We start from the raw sequence: 22560 nt of genomic DNA, 5'->3' as shown, positions 1-22560 counted from the left end.
CTTCACCTCTGCTCCTTTGGTTACATGAATCATTTTGGCTGTGCATTAGTCATCTTTCCACTCTTGGATGTAGCGGAAAAAGCTGCAAATAGGAAGACAGTCTTTTTTTAACCAAACATGAACACACGCTTGAATTGATGGACAAAATGCAATTTTTTTTTTTTAGCCTTGTCAAAACAATCTGGCCACTCCAAAATGGCGACAGAAGCTTTTCATGAGTAGCCCCGCCACTTACTTTCATCTGAAGGCACGATAGAAGGTTAGATAAAAGCACCCAAGCCTCCCCAAAATATGAGCCTATAGAACAAAGTGGACAAGGGTAAGAGACATCTAAGGTACTGAATTTATTCCAAAAAAAAGTCTTTTTGGCATTATTTTTGGCTGAGATCAAAGCTGTTGTGATTTGTGAAGTGGCGATGCCTACTTCACTACAGCCACTGATTGTCCCCGTCCACATCCGCAGACGTGGCCTCGCCCATGCTGAAAGCATGCTGCAATAGCGGTAAAATCCAACACCACCACCCCCGCCCCACCTCCGCATCCATCCACTCTCCACAGCGGAAAAAAGAGCAAAAGAAGCATTGTTGTGAAAAGGGCCCGAGGACAGCGGCGAAAAGCCCAATTCACAATACAGAACAGCCACTGCCTTCAGCTGCAGGGCGACATCATGGGGGGGGGGGGGGCCTGACCGAAGGCATGCTTTTCAGAGCGCCCACAGCTGTGCACGTGTTCGCCTTGAGTTCAAAAGAAAGCATGAAAGTGCATAGTTTGCCTGCAAGGGTCATCTCAAATAACATGTCCATTAAATTTGTCACATAAAGGTACAGCAGCGAGCACAGCTCCTTTCAGTTTTTCATTCAAATCTGATAGAACTGTGCTAATGTTTCCTGCACCGAGCTTACAGAAGAGCTTCAGAGTCATTTTCAAAAGGGAAGCAGCTAACAATGATTAATAGCCTCTGAACAAGTAAACGTGATGTCCCATCTAGATCCATTAGCATAAATTATTGCAAACCCGGGCTGGCATTACAAACAATGATCCAGATTAGGCTGATGATCACATCCCAGACATATGAGCTTTCCAAATGCCAGCACAACTTATCATACTTCAACAAGCCTGTCCAAGCGTGACCGTGAGATTCATTACAACCTGCGACTCCTTAAGGATGCTCTTTGTCTTCAAGAGGATGGTGGTTAATGTGTGTGTGTGTGTGTGTGGGTGTGTGTGTGTGTGTGTCACACCTCTGTTTGCACAGTTTGGTGGAGAATATAATCACATGGAAATACATGAAGGTCATCTTCTGTGTGTTTTACGGAGGTGCTCATTCAGTTTTATGTTTGTGGTGACAGATTTGGTTTCCCCTCTCTCTGTGTAATAACACAGTTCAACAGCAGCACCAACGGCAGCCTCAAAGATGACAATAAAATTGAACCAAAGCCTCTCGAAGACAGTTTCAACACAAACTGGTCAAAGCTTAAATTCAGACTAGGTTATGTACCAAAAAGCAAATTATTCTGTTAATTTTTATTCATCCCTAAAGAAGCAATCTGAGACAAGCTGGGGTTTGCACACATAAAAACAAAAAATCATGACCATGATCATGATCTATCTATCTATCTATCTATCTATCTATCTATCTATCTATCTATCTATCTATCTATCTATCTATCTATCTATCTATCTATCTATCTATCTAACAATTTGTTCACACACAAACCAGATTTGAAGGGTGTACAAAGTGCATTTATGAAACTATATACAGAGTAAAACGACCATGCCTTCAGCTTGTAATAATAATAGCAATAATAATGAAACATCTCTGTCTATTTGCTTTAAATACAGGAGATCTGAAATGCTCCAAGACCCCTGGAACAACCAACCAGACAAACCCAAACAATGTGCAGCTCCTTTCACAGTACCTCAACCAACTATATTAGCGTTAACATTTTTAAACAGTTTTTCACTTTCAGTTGCGTAATCCTGATCTGAATGGATGAATATGACGCGAAGGCAGCGTCAGAACCTTCCTGCCAAAACATCTTTCATCACAGCAGCTTGTAGAGCAGGCTTTTTGCCCACATAAACCTGATGACCACGATCATTCCCATCAGAAAGCCTTTTTACCCAAACCATCTTTCCCTGTACCTACCCACACCTCAACCAAAGCATTCTCACATTCATAAACAGATTCATCTGAGTTAGTTAACGGTGATTTGGAAGGCTGTATCTGTGCCGTCCAAAAGCGTCTATTAATTGAGCTTCTAATCTGTCAATCTGGTGTTCTTGGACTAACAATGCATTTTGAGCTTTAATTTGGCAGACTTGTTGCTTTTCAGTGGCTGAGTAGTACTCGTCATGACTGTTCGTCTCAATTTCACAGCAGTTTAGACAGAAAGTGATGTAATCCAGAAAATACATTAAGACTGAAAAGCCTTCAGTGTAAAAGATTATCTATAGTTTGTAATCTGCGACAAAGGAGATTAGTCACGTAGACGTCACAGATGTGGCTGAGCCTTCTTCACAGAAGTCTGACATGGTCAACAGGTAGTGCAGATAAACAGAAACTCCGAAGTATGTTATGCAACCATACAGCAGGTCCTCAAGAGTGGTATCTTGATAGTGTACTGCAGATAAAAAGTAAAAGCCAGAGTACACCCATTAGCTATTTACACCTCATTAACTAAGTCAATATACTCACTCCACATTATCACAACAGCTGAGAGGAGTCTAGAGGATTTATTTGCATTTAAATGAGGTATTCATGTTTCCCCTCAAGGCTTTAAAGCCTACTCTGGTGACATCAGGAATTTTCACCCCTGTATGCACAGCAAAATATGAGTTTGTCTGACACTAATGAGACACTATATAAGTAACCAAATACAATCTCCCACGCAAAACAGGAGAGATTTCAAAGCAAGCTCCTCTATCAGGAATGTTTTTCTTGAGAGGTGGACCTTCTTGACACATCTGGTCATAAAATGACATTGTGGGAACTTTCGCGCTGAATAAGCTCGTCAGCGCATTCAGAGCAAAGCCCTCTCAGCGCCACCCATGTAAGAGGCCCACGCTGTAATTCCGATATCGAATATACAGCCTGTTCATCAGTATGAATTATGGGTGTACATCTTTTACATAATCACTGATATAGAATCAATAGACAAGGGCAGCGAGTATTGAGTGGGAGCACCCACTGCCCATCAGTTATCCTTGCCTCGGGGGGTAGACAGCCACAACCCTCGCGAGGAGGAGCATCATCCATCAAAAGTTTGTGACACGGAGGGGAACGCTGAAGGATTTGGAGTCCGGCCAATTTCAAAGAATAACCTTGAAGGCGTCGTGGAGCAAGTGGACTAACAAGTGTTAACTGAGGAATAACGTTTCAATGCACAGGGTGTTTACTCAGTCTGCAGAATATATGCACAAGACGAGGGAGCAGAGCACTTGCACACGGTTGGAAATGGAAATTCAGCCTGTGGGTTTTCATTTGTTTTTAACAAGACATTCAATATGAATATCAAAAAAGAAATGCAAAACGGAAGTTTTTAATTAAAACGTGGTTGTAAAAGTATGATTCACGTTCGGCCCTACATGCAGGTCTAAATTGAAACGGCAACATTATCATGCTGTGACAATGTGTTGTGACTTAAACAACAGCAGTAATGCATTTTAGAAAGATTACTCTCCAGGAACAAGATTAAGACACCACTGATGCCTATTTAATTAAACAAAAGGCAGAAATCCTTCACAATCAGAGGCTAAATGACTAAATTAGAAGGCAGAGCATGTTCACTGTTCTCTCCAGCTCCCAGTATCTCCCACTCCCGCTATCAGGATTTCATTATCAATTCTAAGACCCCGGTTTTAAATTAAACATATTTTTTTTGTGAGAAACTAGAATTTTAATTCAGCTTGGAATCTCTAACCCTCATTGATGTGTGAAGTAAATGTTCAAATGCTTGTTAGCTTCTAGCACTCGGTGGATTTTGCCTGAAAAATACGCCACAACATGCTAAGTTCTCAACATTTCAACGTTACATTCAAAGAACCCATCCTTTCCCCGTGCGGGTGATAAATTATTAACGCAACAAATGACAACACAGTCTGGCAGATTCCCCTTAATGCATGAGTTAATTCATTAATGATTCAGGTAAATTTGCTAAACCTTCGAAAATATAAATGTCATTGGTACGTAGTAAAACAAGTAGCTGCAATAAATAAATGATGGGATTAATTAAGTAATAAAGTAGAAAATGATCTTTGAAATTCAGTTGTGATTAATAGCTTAGAGGAGTCTCTTTGTTTGCTCTTGCCCACTGTGACAGCTCCAACTTACAGCTGCAGAGCCGTGTTCATCACCACCTACTTCATGTAAATCTGCTACTCCCTCACCTTCCAGCTCGGCTTTGGCGCGCACCAACCCTGAGCAACGTGTGGCTCTTTAGCTGCTGAACACTCCACCAGCTAGTCGCTAATTTTGTGTGCTGTTTGGAACAGAGCGTGCAGTGGATTTATCAGAGCCCTCCCACTTGAAAACAGCTGCCCGCAGACTGTATCAAAGCGGTAAACCAAAACTGCGAGGTGAACGATGCTAAAGAGCTCTGCAGAGCTGGGACTGCACGGTCCCTTCAACCCACAGAGGGGAATGGGAACAGTGAGGAAAGCCCGGCTTTCAATCCAATAGCTGGCAAGTTGTATTTTTAAGTATCAGATACATATATTTTAAAGTCAGTTGTTATTTCATAAAGAAATTCATAACCACTAGTTGTACAAAATCCCCCACAGTTCCTCTTGCATACAGAATGAGCCATGTGGGGTCCTGGACCCGAACAACCATACTCCCACACAAAGAAGTGCGCTCCAGGTCAGCGCTGCAGAGGGAGCTGGTCTCGTGACAGCTCCGGAAAAAGGAGCTCAGCTTGTCTGCGTTTGATTTCTGATACCGCCTGCCAGTCATGTCAAGGCAGATGAGGCTGACTCATACTGAAGCGTGCAGGAAAAAGAATCGCTGGCAGAGTCACTGCTGATACGTTTCATCCTGTACCGCTGTGCTGTGACGCAAAAAAAACCCTTTGAAACAAGTTTTTGTGGTTGTACTTGTGTGTATGAGTTCAGATTTTTCACCTCCTCTTCAAAATTAAGTTATTTTTGACCAGATTGCTCATATAAGATGTAATATATCGGCCAATCTAATATATAATATAGTTCACTATATATTGGATCTGCCCAGCGAATCTATCTGCTAATAATGTGTCTCCAACAATGACTGTCATTTACATCATCTCTATATGTTTTTTTTTTCTGTTTTCTGATTCAACTCACTTTGAATCACACAGCTAATTTGTACAGAAGCACACAGACAGAAAACTGTAGGTGCTGTACGGCTCACAGCATGAAAATCAATCCTGGGACAGGCTACAAACCTGCTCGAGTCTTGCTTGTCTTGGCCATTCCGGATGAAACATTTGCCTTGTGGTCAGGCGGTTGTTCACGGAAGGTGACAGGAGAAAGATGCATCCCGTGAAGGAAAGAGATGGCTCACGACCTGCCCCTGTTATTTAAGAATGATTCCCCAGTCCACTCGGACACCTCGCGATGAATCTATTTACAAAGCAGCTGTTCTGTCTTTCCTCTCTGAAACTGTCGTTACAGCAAGGAAGAAACTGCACAAACAGCTAATCTTTACTCTCTGTGTGTGTTTTAAGCTGTAAAAAAACGATCTGATCATACAGCAGGCTACTGATACTGTGATTATTGCTGAAACTAATGATTTTTCCTCCTGCTCAGCCTAAACTTCCATCAGCTGAGTGCATTCAAATATTAAAGACTTCTTGAATATGTATACTACCTACTTAGAGGATAAGGCTGGTGATATCCTCCTCATGAAAAGCCAAACCATGTTTGTCTCGAAACACAGATGTTAACACATTGTTAATCATCTCTGTGGCTCTCGGCCCCAACACCACTGGTTCCTACTGAAGGTGTGAATCACGCATGTAAATGGGGACTATTTTCAGAAGTGGATTAATACACATTTGGTGCTCTAATGGATATTTACAGCAGAAGGGCTCTGTATGTGGGAAGGACAGTGCCTGCGTTCACTGTTATGAAGAGACATGTCTCCCTGTGCAATGGTGCACATTATAATCCCCCCATTAAGCAATACTATCACATATTTCATCGATGCCACCCCTTAATGCTTCAATCAAATCCAAGTTTCTTTACCGCTCTAATTCCTCTTAATTATATACACCAGGCGTGTGCAAACTACGGCCCGGGGGCCATATGTGGCCCGTTTAATTGGGCCCGCCAAACTTGAAGAAATTATATTAATAAACCTTGTTAATGTTTTCTTTTCCACTCTCTAGATACATTGAGCTTTGTTGAGGTGCAGCGTATTACTCCACTATTACTATTACTTTTTCGCTTTACTCTTTGACCCTCAGCCCTTCTGTAAAGATTGACTAAGAAAAGAAAAGTGGACAGAGAATGTCGAGTTTTTAATAAGGAGTGGACAACTAAATATTTTTTTTACTGAACATCAACGGCTGTATGTCTGATATGCCAAGAGACTGTGGCGGTGTTTAAAGACTATGAAACTGACTCCAGACTTTGATGCGCTGGATAAAAAGGGAGACCAACAACACTGTTCCCACTGAAATTAAAACTAAGTTTCTCTGTTGTGTTATGTAAAAACTGCATCTGAAAATAATTTCTTCAATAAGCCTTACATGTTACATGTCATGTCTGTTAAGGGATGCACATATGTGGTGCGCAGGTTCACGTATGTTCTCAAAATAAACAGTGCGCAAATGCAGCGCGATCAAATATAACGCGCTCCGCATACTGGCGCGCTGTCACTGTTTCGTCCTTGCACTGCTCATTGTTGAGTTTTGGCTTTAGGGATGATTGAATAGAAGGACCAGGACAAGTAGACCTGCACCTCCTACCGTTTTTTAAATAAAGACAGTCAGGAGGAGAGTGATGATGATGATATCCTGAAGGATAACAGAACTTTCAGTGCTTTAAAATAATAAAAAAATATATTTTATTCATTTAATTTTCAGTGTTTTAAGAGTCATTTCAATAAATACCTCAATATTTTGTTGTAATGCTTTCGTTCATTTTCAATTGAAATTGAAGCACATGTTTTCTTACATATCCCATGATAATTTATAATAATATAGTAGTATATAGTAATATAATTACCCAAAACACTCCATCCATCTGCTCCTGGTCCGGCCCCCCTGTCAAATTTTAGAACCCTTGGGGGCCCACAAGTCAAAAAGTTTGCCCACCCCTGATATACACTGTCAGATGCTCCCTCCCTTCCCCATCCTGTTTCAACAGGAAATACACCAATTACAGGAAGTATGATGATCTCGAGACAATGCAAAACTAGATCAAAGATTTCACAATCTTTTTAGGTATCTTGGCTTTTGACCTTTCAGGTGTGGCGGTTGTGCGTTTTCGTTATTCAAAATGATTGCTCCCATTTCGGTTCTGACATCTGCAATTACCGCTGGGCTTATTAGAGGTGCGAGTAGGCTCAAACCCTGTCTTGTGTCAAAATCACAGTCAAATTACGCGGAAAACTAATTACCACCAAAAGGTCACAGTCTTTACTGGAGGGAAATAGGATAGGTGCCGAAACACCACAAGTGTGCACGGTGTGTGTTAGAGGTGTTTGTAGGAGCAGTAGTCTGAGCAACAGGGGAAGCATATCTCTGCCTGCCTTCCTGCAGGGGAAAATCTCATGTACTATGGTATTTGAATTTCTATAAAGAATTACGCGACACTCTCCGGTAACAACAGTTGACCTTAAAATTATTCACTTGAACCTCCACCATTCAATCATGCTGCCGAGTTAATTAAGCTACACCAAGAGTAATAAAGAAGATAGATGACACTCGGTCATACATGCACACCCTGACTCTGTGACAACAACTGAAGGCTGATAAGGTCAGAGCCCAACAATTGATTGAACTGTCATCCCATCATAGTGGAAATCCACCAGCAGAATCAGATTGTAGCTTGACTTCTCACTGATCCGGGCGACCAAACAAATCGCCTGAGACATACCGGTGGCCTTGTCCCCAAACTCTACACCTCAGAATCTAATCTGAGCAAGCGATCACTCACTCGCTGTTAATGTCATCATTTATGCCTGTCCGATAACTGGCACATACAGTAGGCAATTATTGATTTGCTGCTGCTTTAGGAATATGAAGTCCAGAGGCTGTCAGTTAGACTCATCAAGATCTGTCAAACAATCTATCATCATGACGGTCATTGAAGAGCCATTAAAAAAACATTCATCCGCAGAACCGATAGCGCTGACTTTGCATCTTTTTTAGTTTTACTTTGTTCTTTGCAATGCTTGAATTTAATGGACATTGTGTTTACTTCCAACAGCCTGGTTAATATAGCCAACAGGCTCAATCAGCATACAATGCTAACCTTTACCAAATGTGTTGTCAGGTTCATAAATGAGATAAAAACACATTAAAAGTGCTTTGATGGAAGGTCCAGTTGTGAGCTACTTGTTCTTTACTCAGTTTGTTATTTTCTTCACAGAGCAATATCGTACTGTTCTTCTGGCTCATCTGTTTGACAACTATTGGTACAGATTAGATTTATTTATTATTCATTATTAAAAATGCACTTTTTAAACTACCCAACAGTATGGGACAGCCACAACTATGAGGCTAATATAATAATGTAGCACATTTAATAGGCTTTTGTGCATAATGCATATTTTTACATGTTTAAATACATTTTACTGTGAATACTTTTATACTTGTGCTTAAAGTTTGGCCACTTGGGAGCAGAAAAACAAGCTGAAAACACAACACTGGCGCACTTTTTACCATATAAAGCGGATGCAGTGGACATTTTAGCAATACAGTTTTAGTAAACAATATTTTCACATCCTGCAGATATGGAGCAACATTAGTATTCACCTGTAGTCATGTTTCTGGCCACCTGAATTTAAGTCCAGTATTCGCTCTGCTTTTGGTCCTGCCAACTCCTGAAGAGAACATCTGTGTGCTGTTCGGTGCTGAGCAGGTAGCCTAGAGTGGGTTTTTTGTGCTTTTTAACTGAAAACAGCTTCCTGCTGCAGCTGAGGACAACGCTATGAGAGCAGTGAGCGTGAACCAAAACAGCAAAGTTGCAGCCAGAGAGCTAAACAATGAGCTGAAACTCAATATTAAGCTCAGGGAAGCCGAGGGGAGCAGGTGTAGGTTCATCACTGCGAGCGACCCCTTGCACATTGTCACACTCTCATGATTCATTGTTATTATAAGCTTTAAGGAAATACACTTCTTCTATTACTGGTTCTTTAATGGAGAGCAATCCTGAGCAATCCAGTGGCAGTTTTATTACTTAGGATGACAAAGCCACGCTTTGAGTTTCACTTCACTTAGATTTTTTTTGTAGGTTTGCGTTTGATCTGCTGTAATGACTTAGAGTAAGCTTGAGTCAGCACACGCAGGGAGCTAATAGTTCCCCAGAGAGATGTTTCCATGTTCATCATGTTATCAAGCAGAACCAACTATGTTATCCCGGAGTGTCTGTTTTCTGCCGCAGCTCGTTTTCAGTGGACGCTCAGAAACCACAAAAGTTTGCCCAGAGAGGGACAGAAATAAAATAGACTCACATGCAAAGGTTAAACTGGCCTCTCGGCTGACGATGGTCCCGAAAGAGTTGGAGGCGAGGCACTGATACGTTCCAGCGTCTTGGTCTTTGTTCAGATGGCTGATTCTGAGGTTGCCTCCAGAAAGGCTGTAGTGAGATCCAGATTTGGGACTGATTTCTGTGCCATTCAGCTTCCACCTTAAAAAAAATGGAGAAAATTAACACGTGAATTAACAAATTAAATATTGTTCATTGTAGACTTCCAGATTTCGAGAAGAAGAACGTGACATGTGCATTAGATTGTATTTCAACGGGAAAGAAATAAAATGTGGAGAGGGCCCAGAAATCATGCCTTCCAGCTTCATGGTAATCTAAGCAGCAGTGAACCACTGTGGTGCCAAGGACTTGACTTCCAGAGAATAGATAGCATTGCAGGCCATCCATCTTGCCAGGGCCCAGTCAAACCACATAAAAATGCTGCTTAATCATTATGGTGCCACAATTAAAACAAATGCCTGCAACCTTGCCCTCGCACTTGTGCATTCTCGACTAGTCCACATGATAATCGTTGGTGTTAGGGGTGATCAACGAAGGGTATAATTCACTTAAAATGGCAACAGATTCTCCAATCTCTCCACACAGATGCACCTTATTAGAAGAAACACGGGTGGGAGGAAAATCAGTAATTCCAGAAAAATGGTTTCAAACCATAACTTACTTCAGCCAGACAAAAAAAAAGAGTTATTTGTTATCAGTGATGTATAACCATCAAAGCAATAAAAGGTTCTGCACAGATAAACAAGCACAAAAGGAGCATTTTATACCTTATTGGAAAATGGATGCAGATTTGATTAGGGCCCAAGGTGATTTAGCGGTTGATTATTTCTTTGAGGAGAAGTTCTATGTTTCCTTCTGCTTTGATTTTCTAATTTTCTCTGAATGATTTCAGGTTCAGCTGGGAAAACTCAGCTGTATTGTTTCATTTGGAAAAGAAAGCGGCTTTGATGTGAAAAAAAAGGGGGCTTTGCTCCAGCCCTTTTGTACAGTAGACAGAAGTTGTGCAAAGCTGTTTTTGTGCACTTGCTATCTTAACTCTCCTTGTTGTGCCAATTTGGTGCCTTTGAGGCATAAGAACCTTTTTGAGAAAACACTGACAGTGGTGTTGCACTATCACTCTGGTATTTTCTTGCTATATTACATCTCTTAAAGCGTAACATACCCTATAGAATAGACTCATTTGCTTATTTTGCTGCAGAAAATCAACAATGTTCGGTGCTGTGGCCGCTGGAGTCAGTCCAGGATTATCATATATCACATGTAAGAGCTGATTACACGAAAAACAGTGTCAGACTGTGTTGCTTTCCCGCCTACCCGCACAGAAGTGTCTCACAAACAGCAGAATATCTGTGGGCCGGGCGCTGCAGCACTCACAAAGCGCCTCTACAGACTTTTTTCTTTTAATAGACAAAATGTGTGGCACAGTGGTCTTTCATGGCCCTTCTCCGGTTTAGTTATAAGTAAGTGCGTGCTCTCCAGAGCCTTATTACTACACACAATAGAGAAGCGCCTGGGGTGGGGTGGGGTGGCTGCAGCCTCACAGGACTACGGCGGCGATTCATTTGCAGCCGAAGTGGAACAAACAAAAATCAACACAAATATTTTACACCTTTGGCTTGAATGAAAAAGCGGAGTAGACGGGGGAGGGAGGAGAGTGATGCCCCAAACCTCAGATTGTGCCTTCCTCTGCCCCTGAAAAGGGATCCCATCAAATGTGAAAGCAGCCTTTTCACAGACGTAATTGCTCGGAGAGACTCTGCATTGTATCCACATTGAAACGGTTTAATCGGGTGACAGCTTGAAAACCAAATGTTGCAAAAAGACAGTTGTGGATTCGGTGCTTTATCTGCGTCTCTCTGAAACATTAGACTGGATTGCTAATTGAGGCTGGAAAATGTTTTGATGTATCTGAGTGAGTCATCATGTTGAAAAGGATAAAGAATTTTCCCAGTTGGAGGAAGATATTGTGAATCCCTAAGTATGTGTATGGTCATTACACAAAGTGGTGGTTAAAGATAATTGCCCACCCAAAGCTGCCAATGCTCTTTTGTGACCAAAGTGAATGTCCTCTGACAGCTCTTGACGCTTTAAGCCAATTAGATAACAACTTTAAAGCCGCTAAGTGACAGATACTCTAATTTCCGTGAAACTCGAGCACATTCTAACTACGGATAAATTGAGACCAGTTCGGGAACAGTGACGGAAAGCAGCATGAGGGGACTTTGGATGCCGCGGGTGTGTCGCCGTGTATCCTCCTCCATGGGAAGTATGGAGCAACAGATTACATCAAACAAATATAAACTAGATTATTTGATAATTCTATTTACAATGATTTATGCTGGCAGGCAGGCCACAACAGCAGTTCCATTTGTTAGGCACATGCTTTATGTAATCATGTAACAACAGGCCGTGTACACAGAGGCATAATACCACACCATCTGGCTTATGTGGCTGCGAATGTTAGTCTGTTCCTTCTCTTGAGCCTGGTGCTTTAATGTGTTAAAAAACGATGCTACTTTGTGCTACTATTTTGTAAATGCCGCAACTTGCGTAGTAACAGTTTAAGTTTTTTTTTTTTTTTTCAGTTTGATTCCCATTAGAGAATGCTCAGCATATTTAAAGTGCATTGTAGAATAAAAAATACAAAACAGGACCGCCTCTAGCATTCCCTACAACTGCTATATGCGCTCATCCATGGGCAGGGTGTGGCATAAAAAAATCAACTGCAGCTCTTTATGTGCTAAAGGAGCTTGAATGTAGTACAAATTGCAAAGTTCGTCACAGTTCGTCTTCCAGATGTGGGTTTTGGGAAATGTTACACCACCCGTGTAGTCCTCTGGCTTCCTTCCCCTTCGCACTAAAAAAAGAGTGAGGGAAGAGGTATCTGAGCACCACCACGCTATTTGCACTGCGAGCACTGCTCGTCCAATGGCCTGCAACTATCTGGCGGCCCAGCGTGGCAGTGAGTCCACTTTGAGAGCTACAGGCATGCAGGCATAGACATAGGGCTGGACATCAGATGTGACAGAGGTAAACACCTCAGCCGACAAGAGGCAGACTGCATCTACAGCCCCAGAGTCACCCAGACGTGACCTCAGATGTTGTAAGATGGGACATGTTGTCTCTGTAATTCATCTGATTTTGTTCATCTATGCAGATGTATGCAGTGTTTTTAGTGTTGTCTGTTTGCAAGTGTGTGAGACACATGAGCTGCCTGTGACCATTCTGTTATTTTTTTTTTTTTTACATTTGTGCTCCTAGTGGTTAAAGCATTTAAAAGCTAATGCAATCGCTGGCATTCATTTTATGGACCAATAAATACAAGGCTGCAGCCAGGTAACAGCTATAGGAAAATACATTATTTTGTTTCTCCTATTAAAGAAATTGTCCTTGAGTGCCATTTTCTACTCTTTGATAAAGAAAAAAACCCTTTGCTTGCCTTGATTCAGGTTTAGTGCAAACAATCCTGAGCACTTATCTTCACTCGTGGCATTTAATGTAAACACTGCAGCTCAAACTGTCACACTTTACCGCCGCGTGACGTGCAATTAATGAACTTTGAGCATGATTTAGCTGTTGTCCGCTCGTTGCAACACATCTTTAGAAGGCAGCGGCCGCTCTGACGGGACCACACAGCGACCTTGACAGCAAACGGCTGATTAGGTCATCCTCTAAGCTGGCTCAATCCCAAGTATTAAATGCACCAATCCTTCCAAATCTCACCCCAGCAATTTCAGTGAGCAAACATGATTGATTTGAACTTTTACTTGCCAGAGATGCTGCAACACAACACAGCACAACACCCTTTCAATAGACTAATGGTCCGTGTGAGGAGGAAATAAAGAGGGAGAAAACAGCTGCTCTTTGAACTCCACAGCCGAAAAAAAGATGTTTGAGCTGGGTGCAAAAGCTTAATGTGCATTCCCGGGCCAGACGAGACGCGGTTCCAGCCGGGCGCTGAAGGGAAAATCCACCACAAACTGGAATTCATGTAATGCATTCCTATGATCCTGATCAGCTCAGGCTTGATTTGTGAGGATGAACAAGTCTTTTCTAAAGCTAGAAACAACAGAGCCAAGACTCTCTTGTTGCTGCATCAAGAGACAAATCCTGGAGCCGTTTCACTGAGGATGAACGGAAGGCTGAGTCCGAGGATGCACGGACAATTCTCAGCACGATATTACAGGATGTGGACTCTACAATCAAGTAAAGGACTTCTGAAAGCACAACTTCCAAACACCTTTTGAGTCAAGAAAAGTCTCTTTCCCTGTCAATGGGGCATATTCAGGCTTTGTCAGATTAGAAACTTTCTGGTTTCTAGTTTTAGAACAGAAATATCTTGCAGAGCGTTCGGATTAAACGGTCTGAGATCAAAAGAACAATATGTGATCTCTGTTGTACGCCTCATCGCTTTAATTTGTGACTGAGTCTGAATCACATTCTGTAACTGCTTTTTAGTCCTTCTATACTATCAAGAATTACACGATTTAACTCTCCGAAAGCATGTGAATGTTTTCGACAACCCTTTAACCAATTCCAGTTTTCATTTCTAGATTTATGTGAAAAAAGATAAAACTGCCTTAAGGGAAAAAAAATGATGTTTTTTTTTTTTTTTTTTTACAATTTGAAACTGTTTTGGCCTTTTGCCTGTAAGTCCTATTTTTTTTTTTTTTTATCACACCACAAGCATGTGTAATATCGAAGAAACAAGACCAAAAAACAGACAAACAAACAAAAACACACGCTGGACTTTCTGTACCCAGTACTGTCAAAAAAAATGCACTGATGTAAAACAAACAAACAAAGCAGGGAACTGCTTATGGATTTTGCCGCTCCTATGTTTCATTTTTCCATTTGTGATGGATATGTTTTGAGGTTAGGCGCGACTGCTCCACTTATGCCTTAGGTGATGTAAACAGGGAGTGTAATATTGCAATGGAGTTAGTGGTTGAGACGTGTGCTAAGTCTGATCCTCATGTTTTTCTTTTTATATTTGTTCACATGTAGGCCCGTCTGCATCAGGAAATGTCAAACTGCTCCGGCGGTGAATTTGCTGAACACACACTTAGAGCAAAGGATGGTTAATAAACTACAGTGTCAGTGTCCATCACAGTGAAGGAACACTGTGGCTCATTGTCATTGATGGAGCTCCAGGGCACTAAAAATTCATCAGTCGTAACAAAACAATAATGCATAAAAATTTCAAACTGACTGGGTCCACTCCACATCATAAACACTTTTACTGCATAATGAGTACTTGCATGCACCATTCCTGTCCAATGCCATTTGATTTGGCTGTAAATTACCCACTGAAGAAACTTTTCCTCGTTTTTGTAAACTGATATACATATATACATGTATATGTTATGTCTTGTCGTGTCTGTTAAGATGTTTGTTGAGTCGTGCATTTGAGTCCAGCTCCTCATGCCTGAGCGCTTGTGTCAATATACTATACAGTATCAGTATCAGTCATCTGCACAATTGGTTGCAATTGGCTCGATCTTCATATGAAAGTAGAGGGGCACGCACATCTTTCCAGCGTTGACTCTTCTTGGCTGTTCTCGGCTGTGGACATGACATAGAAGGACCTAACTGGTCGAGAGCTGTGTCAACTGAAAAGTCAAGTCAAGTGAAGCAGCAATTTTGATTCCAACATATCGCCCACACCTACATGCAGACTGGAGTTATAATGGAGAAAATGTGGAAGATATGCATGTTGCAGGCTAATTTAAAAGGATAATCGTCGTGTTTTGGACTAAATATCTTATTGGATTGGATTGTCTCAGTTTATGCCAATGTAACCATATCGGTGGATTACTATAAGAGTTCATGGGTGAGTTCCCACAATTTTATAATTGTTTGTTTGTTGGCCTTGATTGTACCTGCTGTTGTGATTATTTCCTGAAATGTCTGTGAAGGTTCTCAGTCAACCAGGTCTCGGTTCTCCAAGGAGAGTTGAATCTGGGCCAACTGGATTTGGTTTTAGGAACTTGAAAACATTGGCCTCTCATCCAAAGGGGCTTGTTCAGTTCTAACTGTAGACAAAAGCATGGCTGTGCCACGGGCTCACCAGTATCTCCCATTGTGGCCAACCTCAACATGGAAGAGATAGAAAGCAGAGCCCTGAACTTAATCAGAGGAACAGCACAGAGCCACATTAACTCAGTGGACAGCAACATCAAGTTCACATGGATGTCAGGATTAGTAGTTTGACTTTCTTGTACTGCCGTGTATACACTGAAGAGGGCAGGAGCCTCCACAATGGAGTATACAGGAAACCCACACACATAGACAAATAGTCTTTGACTCTCACCACCCACTGCAGCATAAGTTACCACAACCCCGCTACATTGAGCTGATAGTGTACCCTCAAATGCCAAGGCCCAAGAGAAGGAGCACGGACATCTGAGGGATGCACCTAAAGCATGTGGACACCAGGGCTGTCAACCAATACTCTAAATTGAAATTTCTATTCAAATTGTAAAAAATCCATACATTCAATTGTGAAAATGACTAATCGAATGTGGGGTTGGGAAGCACCGCCACAGCAGCTGCATTTTTTCATCATAAATATCTCCAACGTATTTTAGTCTCTCTTGTCATAATGTCCTGTGAAAATAATCCCTGAGTTAGGCTCAATGCGTTGATCTTCTCTCCGCCCTCACTCTTGGTCCTCTCCCAATTAAGTGGATTAGGAGTTTATTTCAACCAATCCAGAGTTAGTGATGATTGTTGAGACAGTCAAATGAACCAAGAAGGTTTTGTGTTTACAGTGATAAAATCACTGTTTCTGTGAATGGAGTCTGGTGGCTTTGGTGAGAGCAACATAACAGCTGCTTCTGATGAAACAAAACAGACCTTAGTCTGTAACAACAAGGCATCTTTGTCAGGATCCTTTCCATAATGTGTCAGATGCTTATTAAACCAGTCTGAGCCTGTCAGTGGTAAAAACACTTTTAGTGGACGTACATTGATGGCGCACAAACATCTGGAGTAATTATATTACAGAGTGTTTCGTGGCTGCTGGCTGTTGCGCTCTTGTTCAGTACTGAAAAAAACTTTAAAAACTTTTGTTGTCTCCGTTTGTCACAAAAAAACATGGGAAATAGGGTCCATAATCAGTTGATATTTGACCAGAATTCCTCCCATCTTTCCCATGAAGTCGTCCAGTTGATGTTGACCTGAGCAACTGTGCAAACAACGTCACTTTCACTGATTGATAATGTCATGTAGGTCAAGCTGAAATGAGCACATGGTTAAAAAACAGGGTAGAGGATATCATTTATTTATTTTATAATGTGCAGGTGTCGAGATCTTTGTGTTGAAATACATAGAAGTAGTATGTCTCTCATTGTATTGGTTTTCCCTTTTATGGATGTAATGCACACAAATAGATACTTGAATGGTTTGAACCTGTGTGTTTTTTCCGAGGGAATATTCAAACATAATTTTTAGCCACTTTTGACAGCCTGAGAGCACACACTAGCTGGACCTTTGTGAAAACAGCCACAATATTCAAGAAAAAAAGAACAAACGCGTCATGATTTCATTTGCTTCTCGAGCATCCGAGAAAGTCAGAAGGCATCCCTGTCTTTTTCAAGCCCAGCATCACACTAATACAGAAACTGTTCCACCCGAAAGACCGCACACCCAAACACAAGAAAAGTAACCTAGTGTATTCAGTGAGAAATGCATTGACTTGTAAATCAAGGAAACTAAACAACCATTAAAAACTGCATGGCTCAACACAGGAGGGCCCCCTCCTCAGGTCAAGACTCAGCAGTTTACCTCCACCTGAAAGATCAGGGACACTCGTTCGAGGACAACAACGTACATATTTTGGACAGGAAGATAAATGGTTTGAATGAAGGAGGCTGTTAACATAAAAATAGAGAAACCCCCCCTCGACAGGGGAGGAGGTATCTTATCTCCCATCTACAATGCTGTCCTTCCCAGGACATTTAACAACTTTTCACAGGTGGCCTCACGTGACAACCTCAACTCCCGTCGCTCACATCCCCAGCCACACCCAAGTGGTTTCAACAAACGTGATGATGACCCAACAGAGGTTAAAAACCTGGGGCTCCTCAGCAGCTAGTTCCAACTGAAGAAGCCCCTTCAACATGAGAGGGGAAACTTCTTAATCAAGTCCAGCTGCCCTTGACTCAACACTCCTTGGATATTTTGAATGTTGTTTGACAAATCACACTCATACCCATACTTTTGTGCAATATTAGATATTTCCTTTTATATTTTGTGCAATATAACATAGCATTTACTGTTTCTGTATATTTTATTAGATCAGACTTAGATTAGATCAGACTTTATTGATCTCACAATGGAGAAATTCACTTATTGTTCTGTGCAATAGTAGTAACACTATTTATTGTAATTTTTAATCGGAAGGCAGTTTACATTGTTTTTTTTCTCACAGCTACTGGGGCAATACAAAGTTTTTACATATTTCTTATATATATATATGTTTTTTCTACATATTTTATTTTTCTTTTATATAGTCAACTCAATTTTGCTTGTATAATATGTGCATATATATAGCCTACTTTTTATTTTGCATTTTGTTTGTTTTCAAATGTTCTCTACCTCTGCTATTTTTTTTCTTCCTACTGCTTTCACATGCTGCTGTAATGCCAAAATTTCCCCGACTGGGGATAAATAAAGTTTTTTCTTATCTTATCTTGAAATGGTTTGCAACTATCGTCAGTCGTCAATGGTCAATCCAGTGATGTTTGGCATGAGTACAAACTTAAACGTAGCAGTAATGTACATTGAAAAGGTGCCTTCTTGAGCCAAGGTTTTAATGCTTTTGTATTTTTACTGAAGTAGGAGGTGAATGCAGGACTTTGGCCTCTAACAGTATTTCCACACCCCAGCATTACTACTTCTACCGAAGTATCTGAATACTTCACTGCTCAGTTAATGGGTGTGGATGAACCTGTGCCCACATGAAGTGATTAATCAGTCTGTCGGTATTAAGCAGATGACTGATGCAGTCACACTCACTGGTAGATGGGAGGCGGGCTTCCCTGGGCCTCACAGCTGAACACCACCTCCCGGTTCCTCTCCAGAGTCTCCACAGGATACACAATGCTGCCAGGCTGCTTGGTGAAGACAGGACTCTGCAGGACACTGCTTTCTGTAGGACAACAAGGAGAGACAACACAGCTGACTATAAACTTAGACACCGGCCTGTTTGTAAAGCAGCCAATTAGTCAGCGGCAGAAACAGGTTGATGCTGCTTCAAGTGTTCAGAAGGGCTAAACCACAAACAGACAAAACATATCAATTTGAAGCGCCTGTCACGATACCGCGACACGGAGGAGAATGATTTGAAGCGAGACGTGTCCTCAGCAGCCATTTAGGTGGTAACAGGATATAGAGGGTGATTTATGTTAAACAATTGTCTGGAAAAACGGCTTCATTTAAGTCTGTCAACCTGCTTTTATTTGCTCATTTATTTATTTAATTGCGCAGTGATGTTAGGATTATGTGTCCATGCAGAGGTGTAATCAGTTGGTCTCATGTGGTTTGAGCTCTTTGTTGTAAATGACACAGCAGATGTCTCAGTTACTCCATTAAGGTGCCATTAACACAGTGTGCTTTAGAAAGTATCAATGATGGGTTTTGAAGACAAGGAAAAGACGTAATCACTCTTATTTCTTTGCAATTGTTCTCATTCTTTAAAGCCGGAGCAACCACAATCAGTCAGAGTCACTGGAATCTGATATCAGTCCCTTCACTTTATTCATGTCAATCAGCCTTTTTTGTATCGACAGTTTTATCCAATTGAAAGTTCACATAGACCTTGGATTTTACTTTGCCAATCTGAACTCAAAAGAGGAGAAAGAAGACGAAGGAATATAACCCAGAACGAAATTTGCATGTTTCCCTTTCAAAGTCTGGACCGATTCCTGTTTAAATTTGTCAAACCGAACGACAGTGTTGATGGTAAAGTTGAAGAAAAAACTCATCTTCTGCTTTTCAGAAACACACGTCTATCTAGCAACACCTTCTGCACTGCAAACCCTCTGCTTACAGTGGTTGTGGCCATCTGTCAGAGGACAGTGGAGCCCTGAGTGAATGCATGGAGCAGTCTCTTACTCAGTAATAAACAGTGTATCAAACACAAGAAGAAATTCCAACTTAGTACGACATAACTGTAATGTGACCGTGCCTTTACTGTGATCAATGTATAATTAATGTGAACACAATGTATGTTTGGCAGTGAAAAGAGAAAATTAGTGACATGGAGTACAGATTAGGTCTCAACCTACAGCAGAGCTCTGGCTGCTGTGGCTAATGAGCTCACATGGGCTGGGAGAACAGCTGAATCATGGTCAAAAAGTGGAGGATTCAAGACAGGGTGATGGCATTAATACATTATCAGGAAGTCAAGTCATTTTATTTCAGCCCTTCCCACATCCTTATTGCATTTGCATGCATGCCAACCTTTCTTGACCAGGAAGTTACCTAATAAATGAGTCGGAACTGTGAGAGGTGGAGGAGGATTTTGGGTAGTGTTGGACAGCTGTTATCATTACATCTAAACTAAGCAAAGTAGGTACAGAATGATAACTAGCTTGTACCCTGCTTGTGCACCATGTCAAATATAGCACTGTATGCCTAGACAGGGCAGGCTGCAGGGCGTGTTACAGGAGCCTCACACTGCAGCTTTATTGCGTCTTCCTCAGGAAAATAAATGACAGCTCCACAGCATACGCAGGTATCAGAATTTAAGGTGATTCCACTCCCTAAAATGTCACAATTCTGCCAGTATCAGTCTTAAATCCTGCCGAATATGTCTCTGACTTTCAGACAAGAAATGATTTGATGCAGTTTATACTTTCATGGTGAAGAACCACACATGATTGACATTTTTGTCTGGTAACAATTGCAGCAAATGCCAGCACTTGAGGACATGTGCATTAGCACTGTGATGTTAACCTACCGTCTATCACACTGTTACTATGGTGTTTGGATCCACATGAATACATTTTAAAACATTTGAGCCCTCATTTATTACAGGACACTACACATTTGAAGTGTTTAAATTTACTGAGCAAATTCAAATGGCTATGAATGAAGTCATTCAGAAGTTTAACAGATGGACTAAGTGATTATATGGATGATTAATCAAATCAGTTTGAACATGTTATTTTGTAGGTAAATAATGCAAACACACATTTCTTTCCCACATAAAAAAATCTTTTAAGCAAAATATATACAGTAAAATATTGTCATAATACAACAAGCACGGTGTAAGAAACACAATCATTGCACTTTTGCAATAAAATTAGGATTTAAATGAAAGATCTAACCTGTATGTTGGCATTTTCAAACGTCTTGGCTCTTTTCTACTCTTTTTATTAGGGGGAGTAACCTTGGTTGGTTGGCTGGCCAGTCGTCTGTCTGTGCAGCGCTTCACTTTGACCCAGATTATAATATCTCTACTGTACAACTGCCCTTGTGTCTTTGAATTTACTTTCGATATCTGAAGCCTCTGGATGATAACTCCTCATAATGATTCTGCTGACCCTTTGATCCTTCATACAGCACACATTTCCTATTGACCAACACTTTGGCTCTTGACAAGCACTTCCTCCTTCTGCTGACAGGATCCCTATGAAATTTGCTGTTGGCATTAAAGTTCCTTATATTTTGATCTTCTGCCCTTTTCTTTATCACCTCCATCAGGCCACAACCTGCACAAACTCACGGAAGAAAACATTGATTTTGGAAAACTCTGTAAAACACTGGAAATACAATGGTGGAACAAAGTGTTTTGTTTGGACATACTGCCTCCACACACAATGGCGATCACAACCATTCAGTTTGTCTTCAAACTGCAGAAACTTTTAAGCAACAGGAAACTTCAGCATCGTGTTGTGAAAGTAGTGACAGATTTGTGCATAGTTGTATAGGACACGGACGGGGTAATGCATAATTCAAAGACCTGCTCAATAGGCAATCTAGTTCAAGAAAATGTCTTTTTTTATGCAAAACTGAACACAGTGTTTAAAGGTATCACCTCTGGCAAGCACGCAATCTGCTTAAGTCTGGAGAGCGATATAAGGAAAAGAAGTTTCTGGTAAAAGGAATGAAATCTCTGTATTATGTAGATTCAGCCATTGATGCTGTCAGAGCTATTGTCATTATTCAAAGTGTGGCTGGCTGAAAACACACTGATCACACAATACATTCTGCAATTTTAAACAGATTGCTTAGATTTATGTTTTAAATTGTAATTACGGCGACAACTGCTTTGTGTAGAGAGAGGAGGCTGTTGTTTCGAATGCCTCTCACACATAAACCAGCATCCCTCCAAATTTAAAACAGTACAGCAACATGCTTGCACATTTCACCCTTCTAATTAAATTCTGGCACGTGTTGGTTGACTCCTGTCATCCGGCAGTAATTACTCAGGTCATTCAAGGACACAACAAATCTGCATATCTGGAATATTTTGCTCACATACAGCCGACTGCTTTGCTATAAACTCAGAAATTCTTGGGCAAAAAAATGAATTGACTGTGTGCTCATTGCCAACAGTGCACCATTTGCAGCAAAAGATAATACTGACTGCCCCACAATAGCCGGCATGGTCACATTCGCTGGCCATTTTGACTGCGATTGCAGTGTGAGGGGCTTTCCAACACCAATGTACTCAACAAACCTTGTTGTGTATCTACAAACAGCGAGATTTACAAGAATAATTGTAAGCTTCTACAGAAGGTAGGAGAATATGACATGTTTTAAATGTTTCTCTGCATTGTCTGACCTCACTCGCTAAAAGAAGCAGAATTGGGAGCTGAGAAGAACAAAGAAAAAAAATGATAACAGCAGCTGGGA

The 22560-nt window shown here is 41.1% G+C and overlaps 1 protein-coding gene across 1 annotated transcript in view; it reads right to left on the bottom strand.

Annotated features, from left to right (window-relative positions):
- Nucleotides 1–22560, bottom strand: part of cntn4 (contactin 4) — a 116890-nt gene that overhangs the window by 74013 nt on the left and 20317 nt on the right. The window contains 2 exon segments of the mRNA XM_041949047.1: nucleotides 9659–9834; nucleotides 18715–18847. Coding sequence (XP_041804981.1) covers nucleotides 9659–9834; nucleotides 18715–18847 — 309 coding nt within the window.

This window comes from Chelmon rostratus, chromosome 2 (assembly GCF_017976325.1).
Source record: "Chelmon rostratus isolate fCheRos1 chromosome 2, fCheRos1.pri, whole genome shotgun sequence".
Lineage (NCBI taxonomy): Eukaryota > Metazoa > Chordata > Actinopteri > Chaetodontiformes > Chaetodontidae > Chelmon > Chelmon rostratus.
The sequence above is the reverse complement of the archived record's forward strand: the minus strand, read 5'-3'. Positions and strand labels throughout refer to the sequence as shown.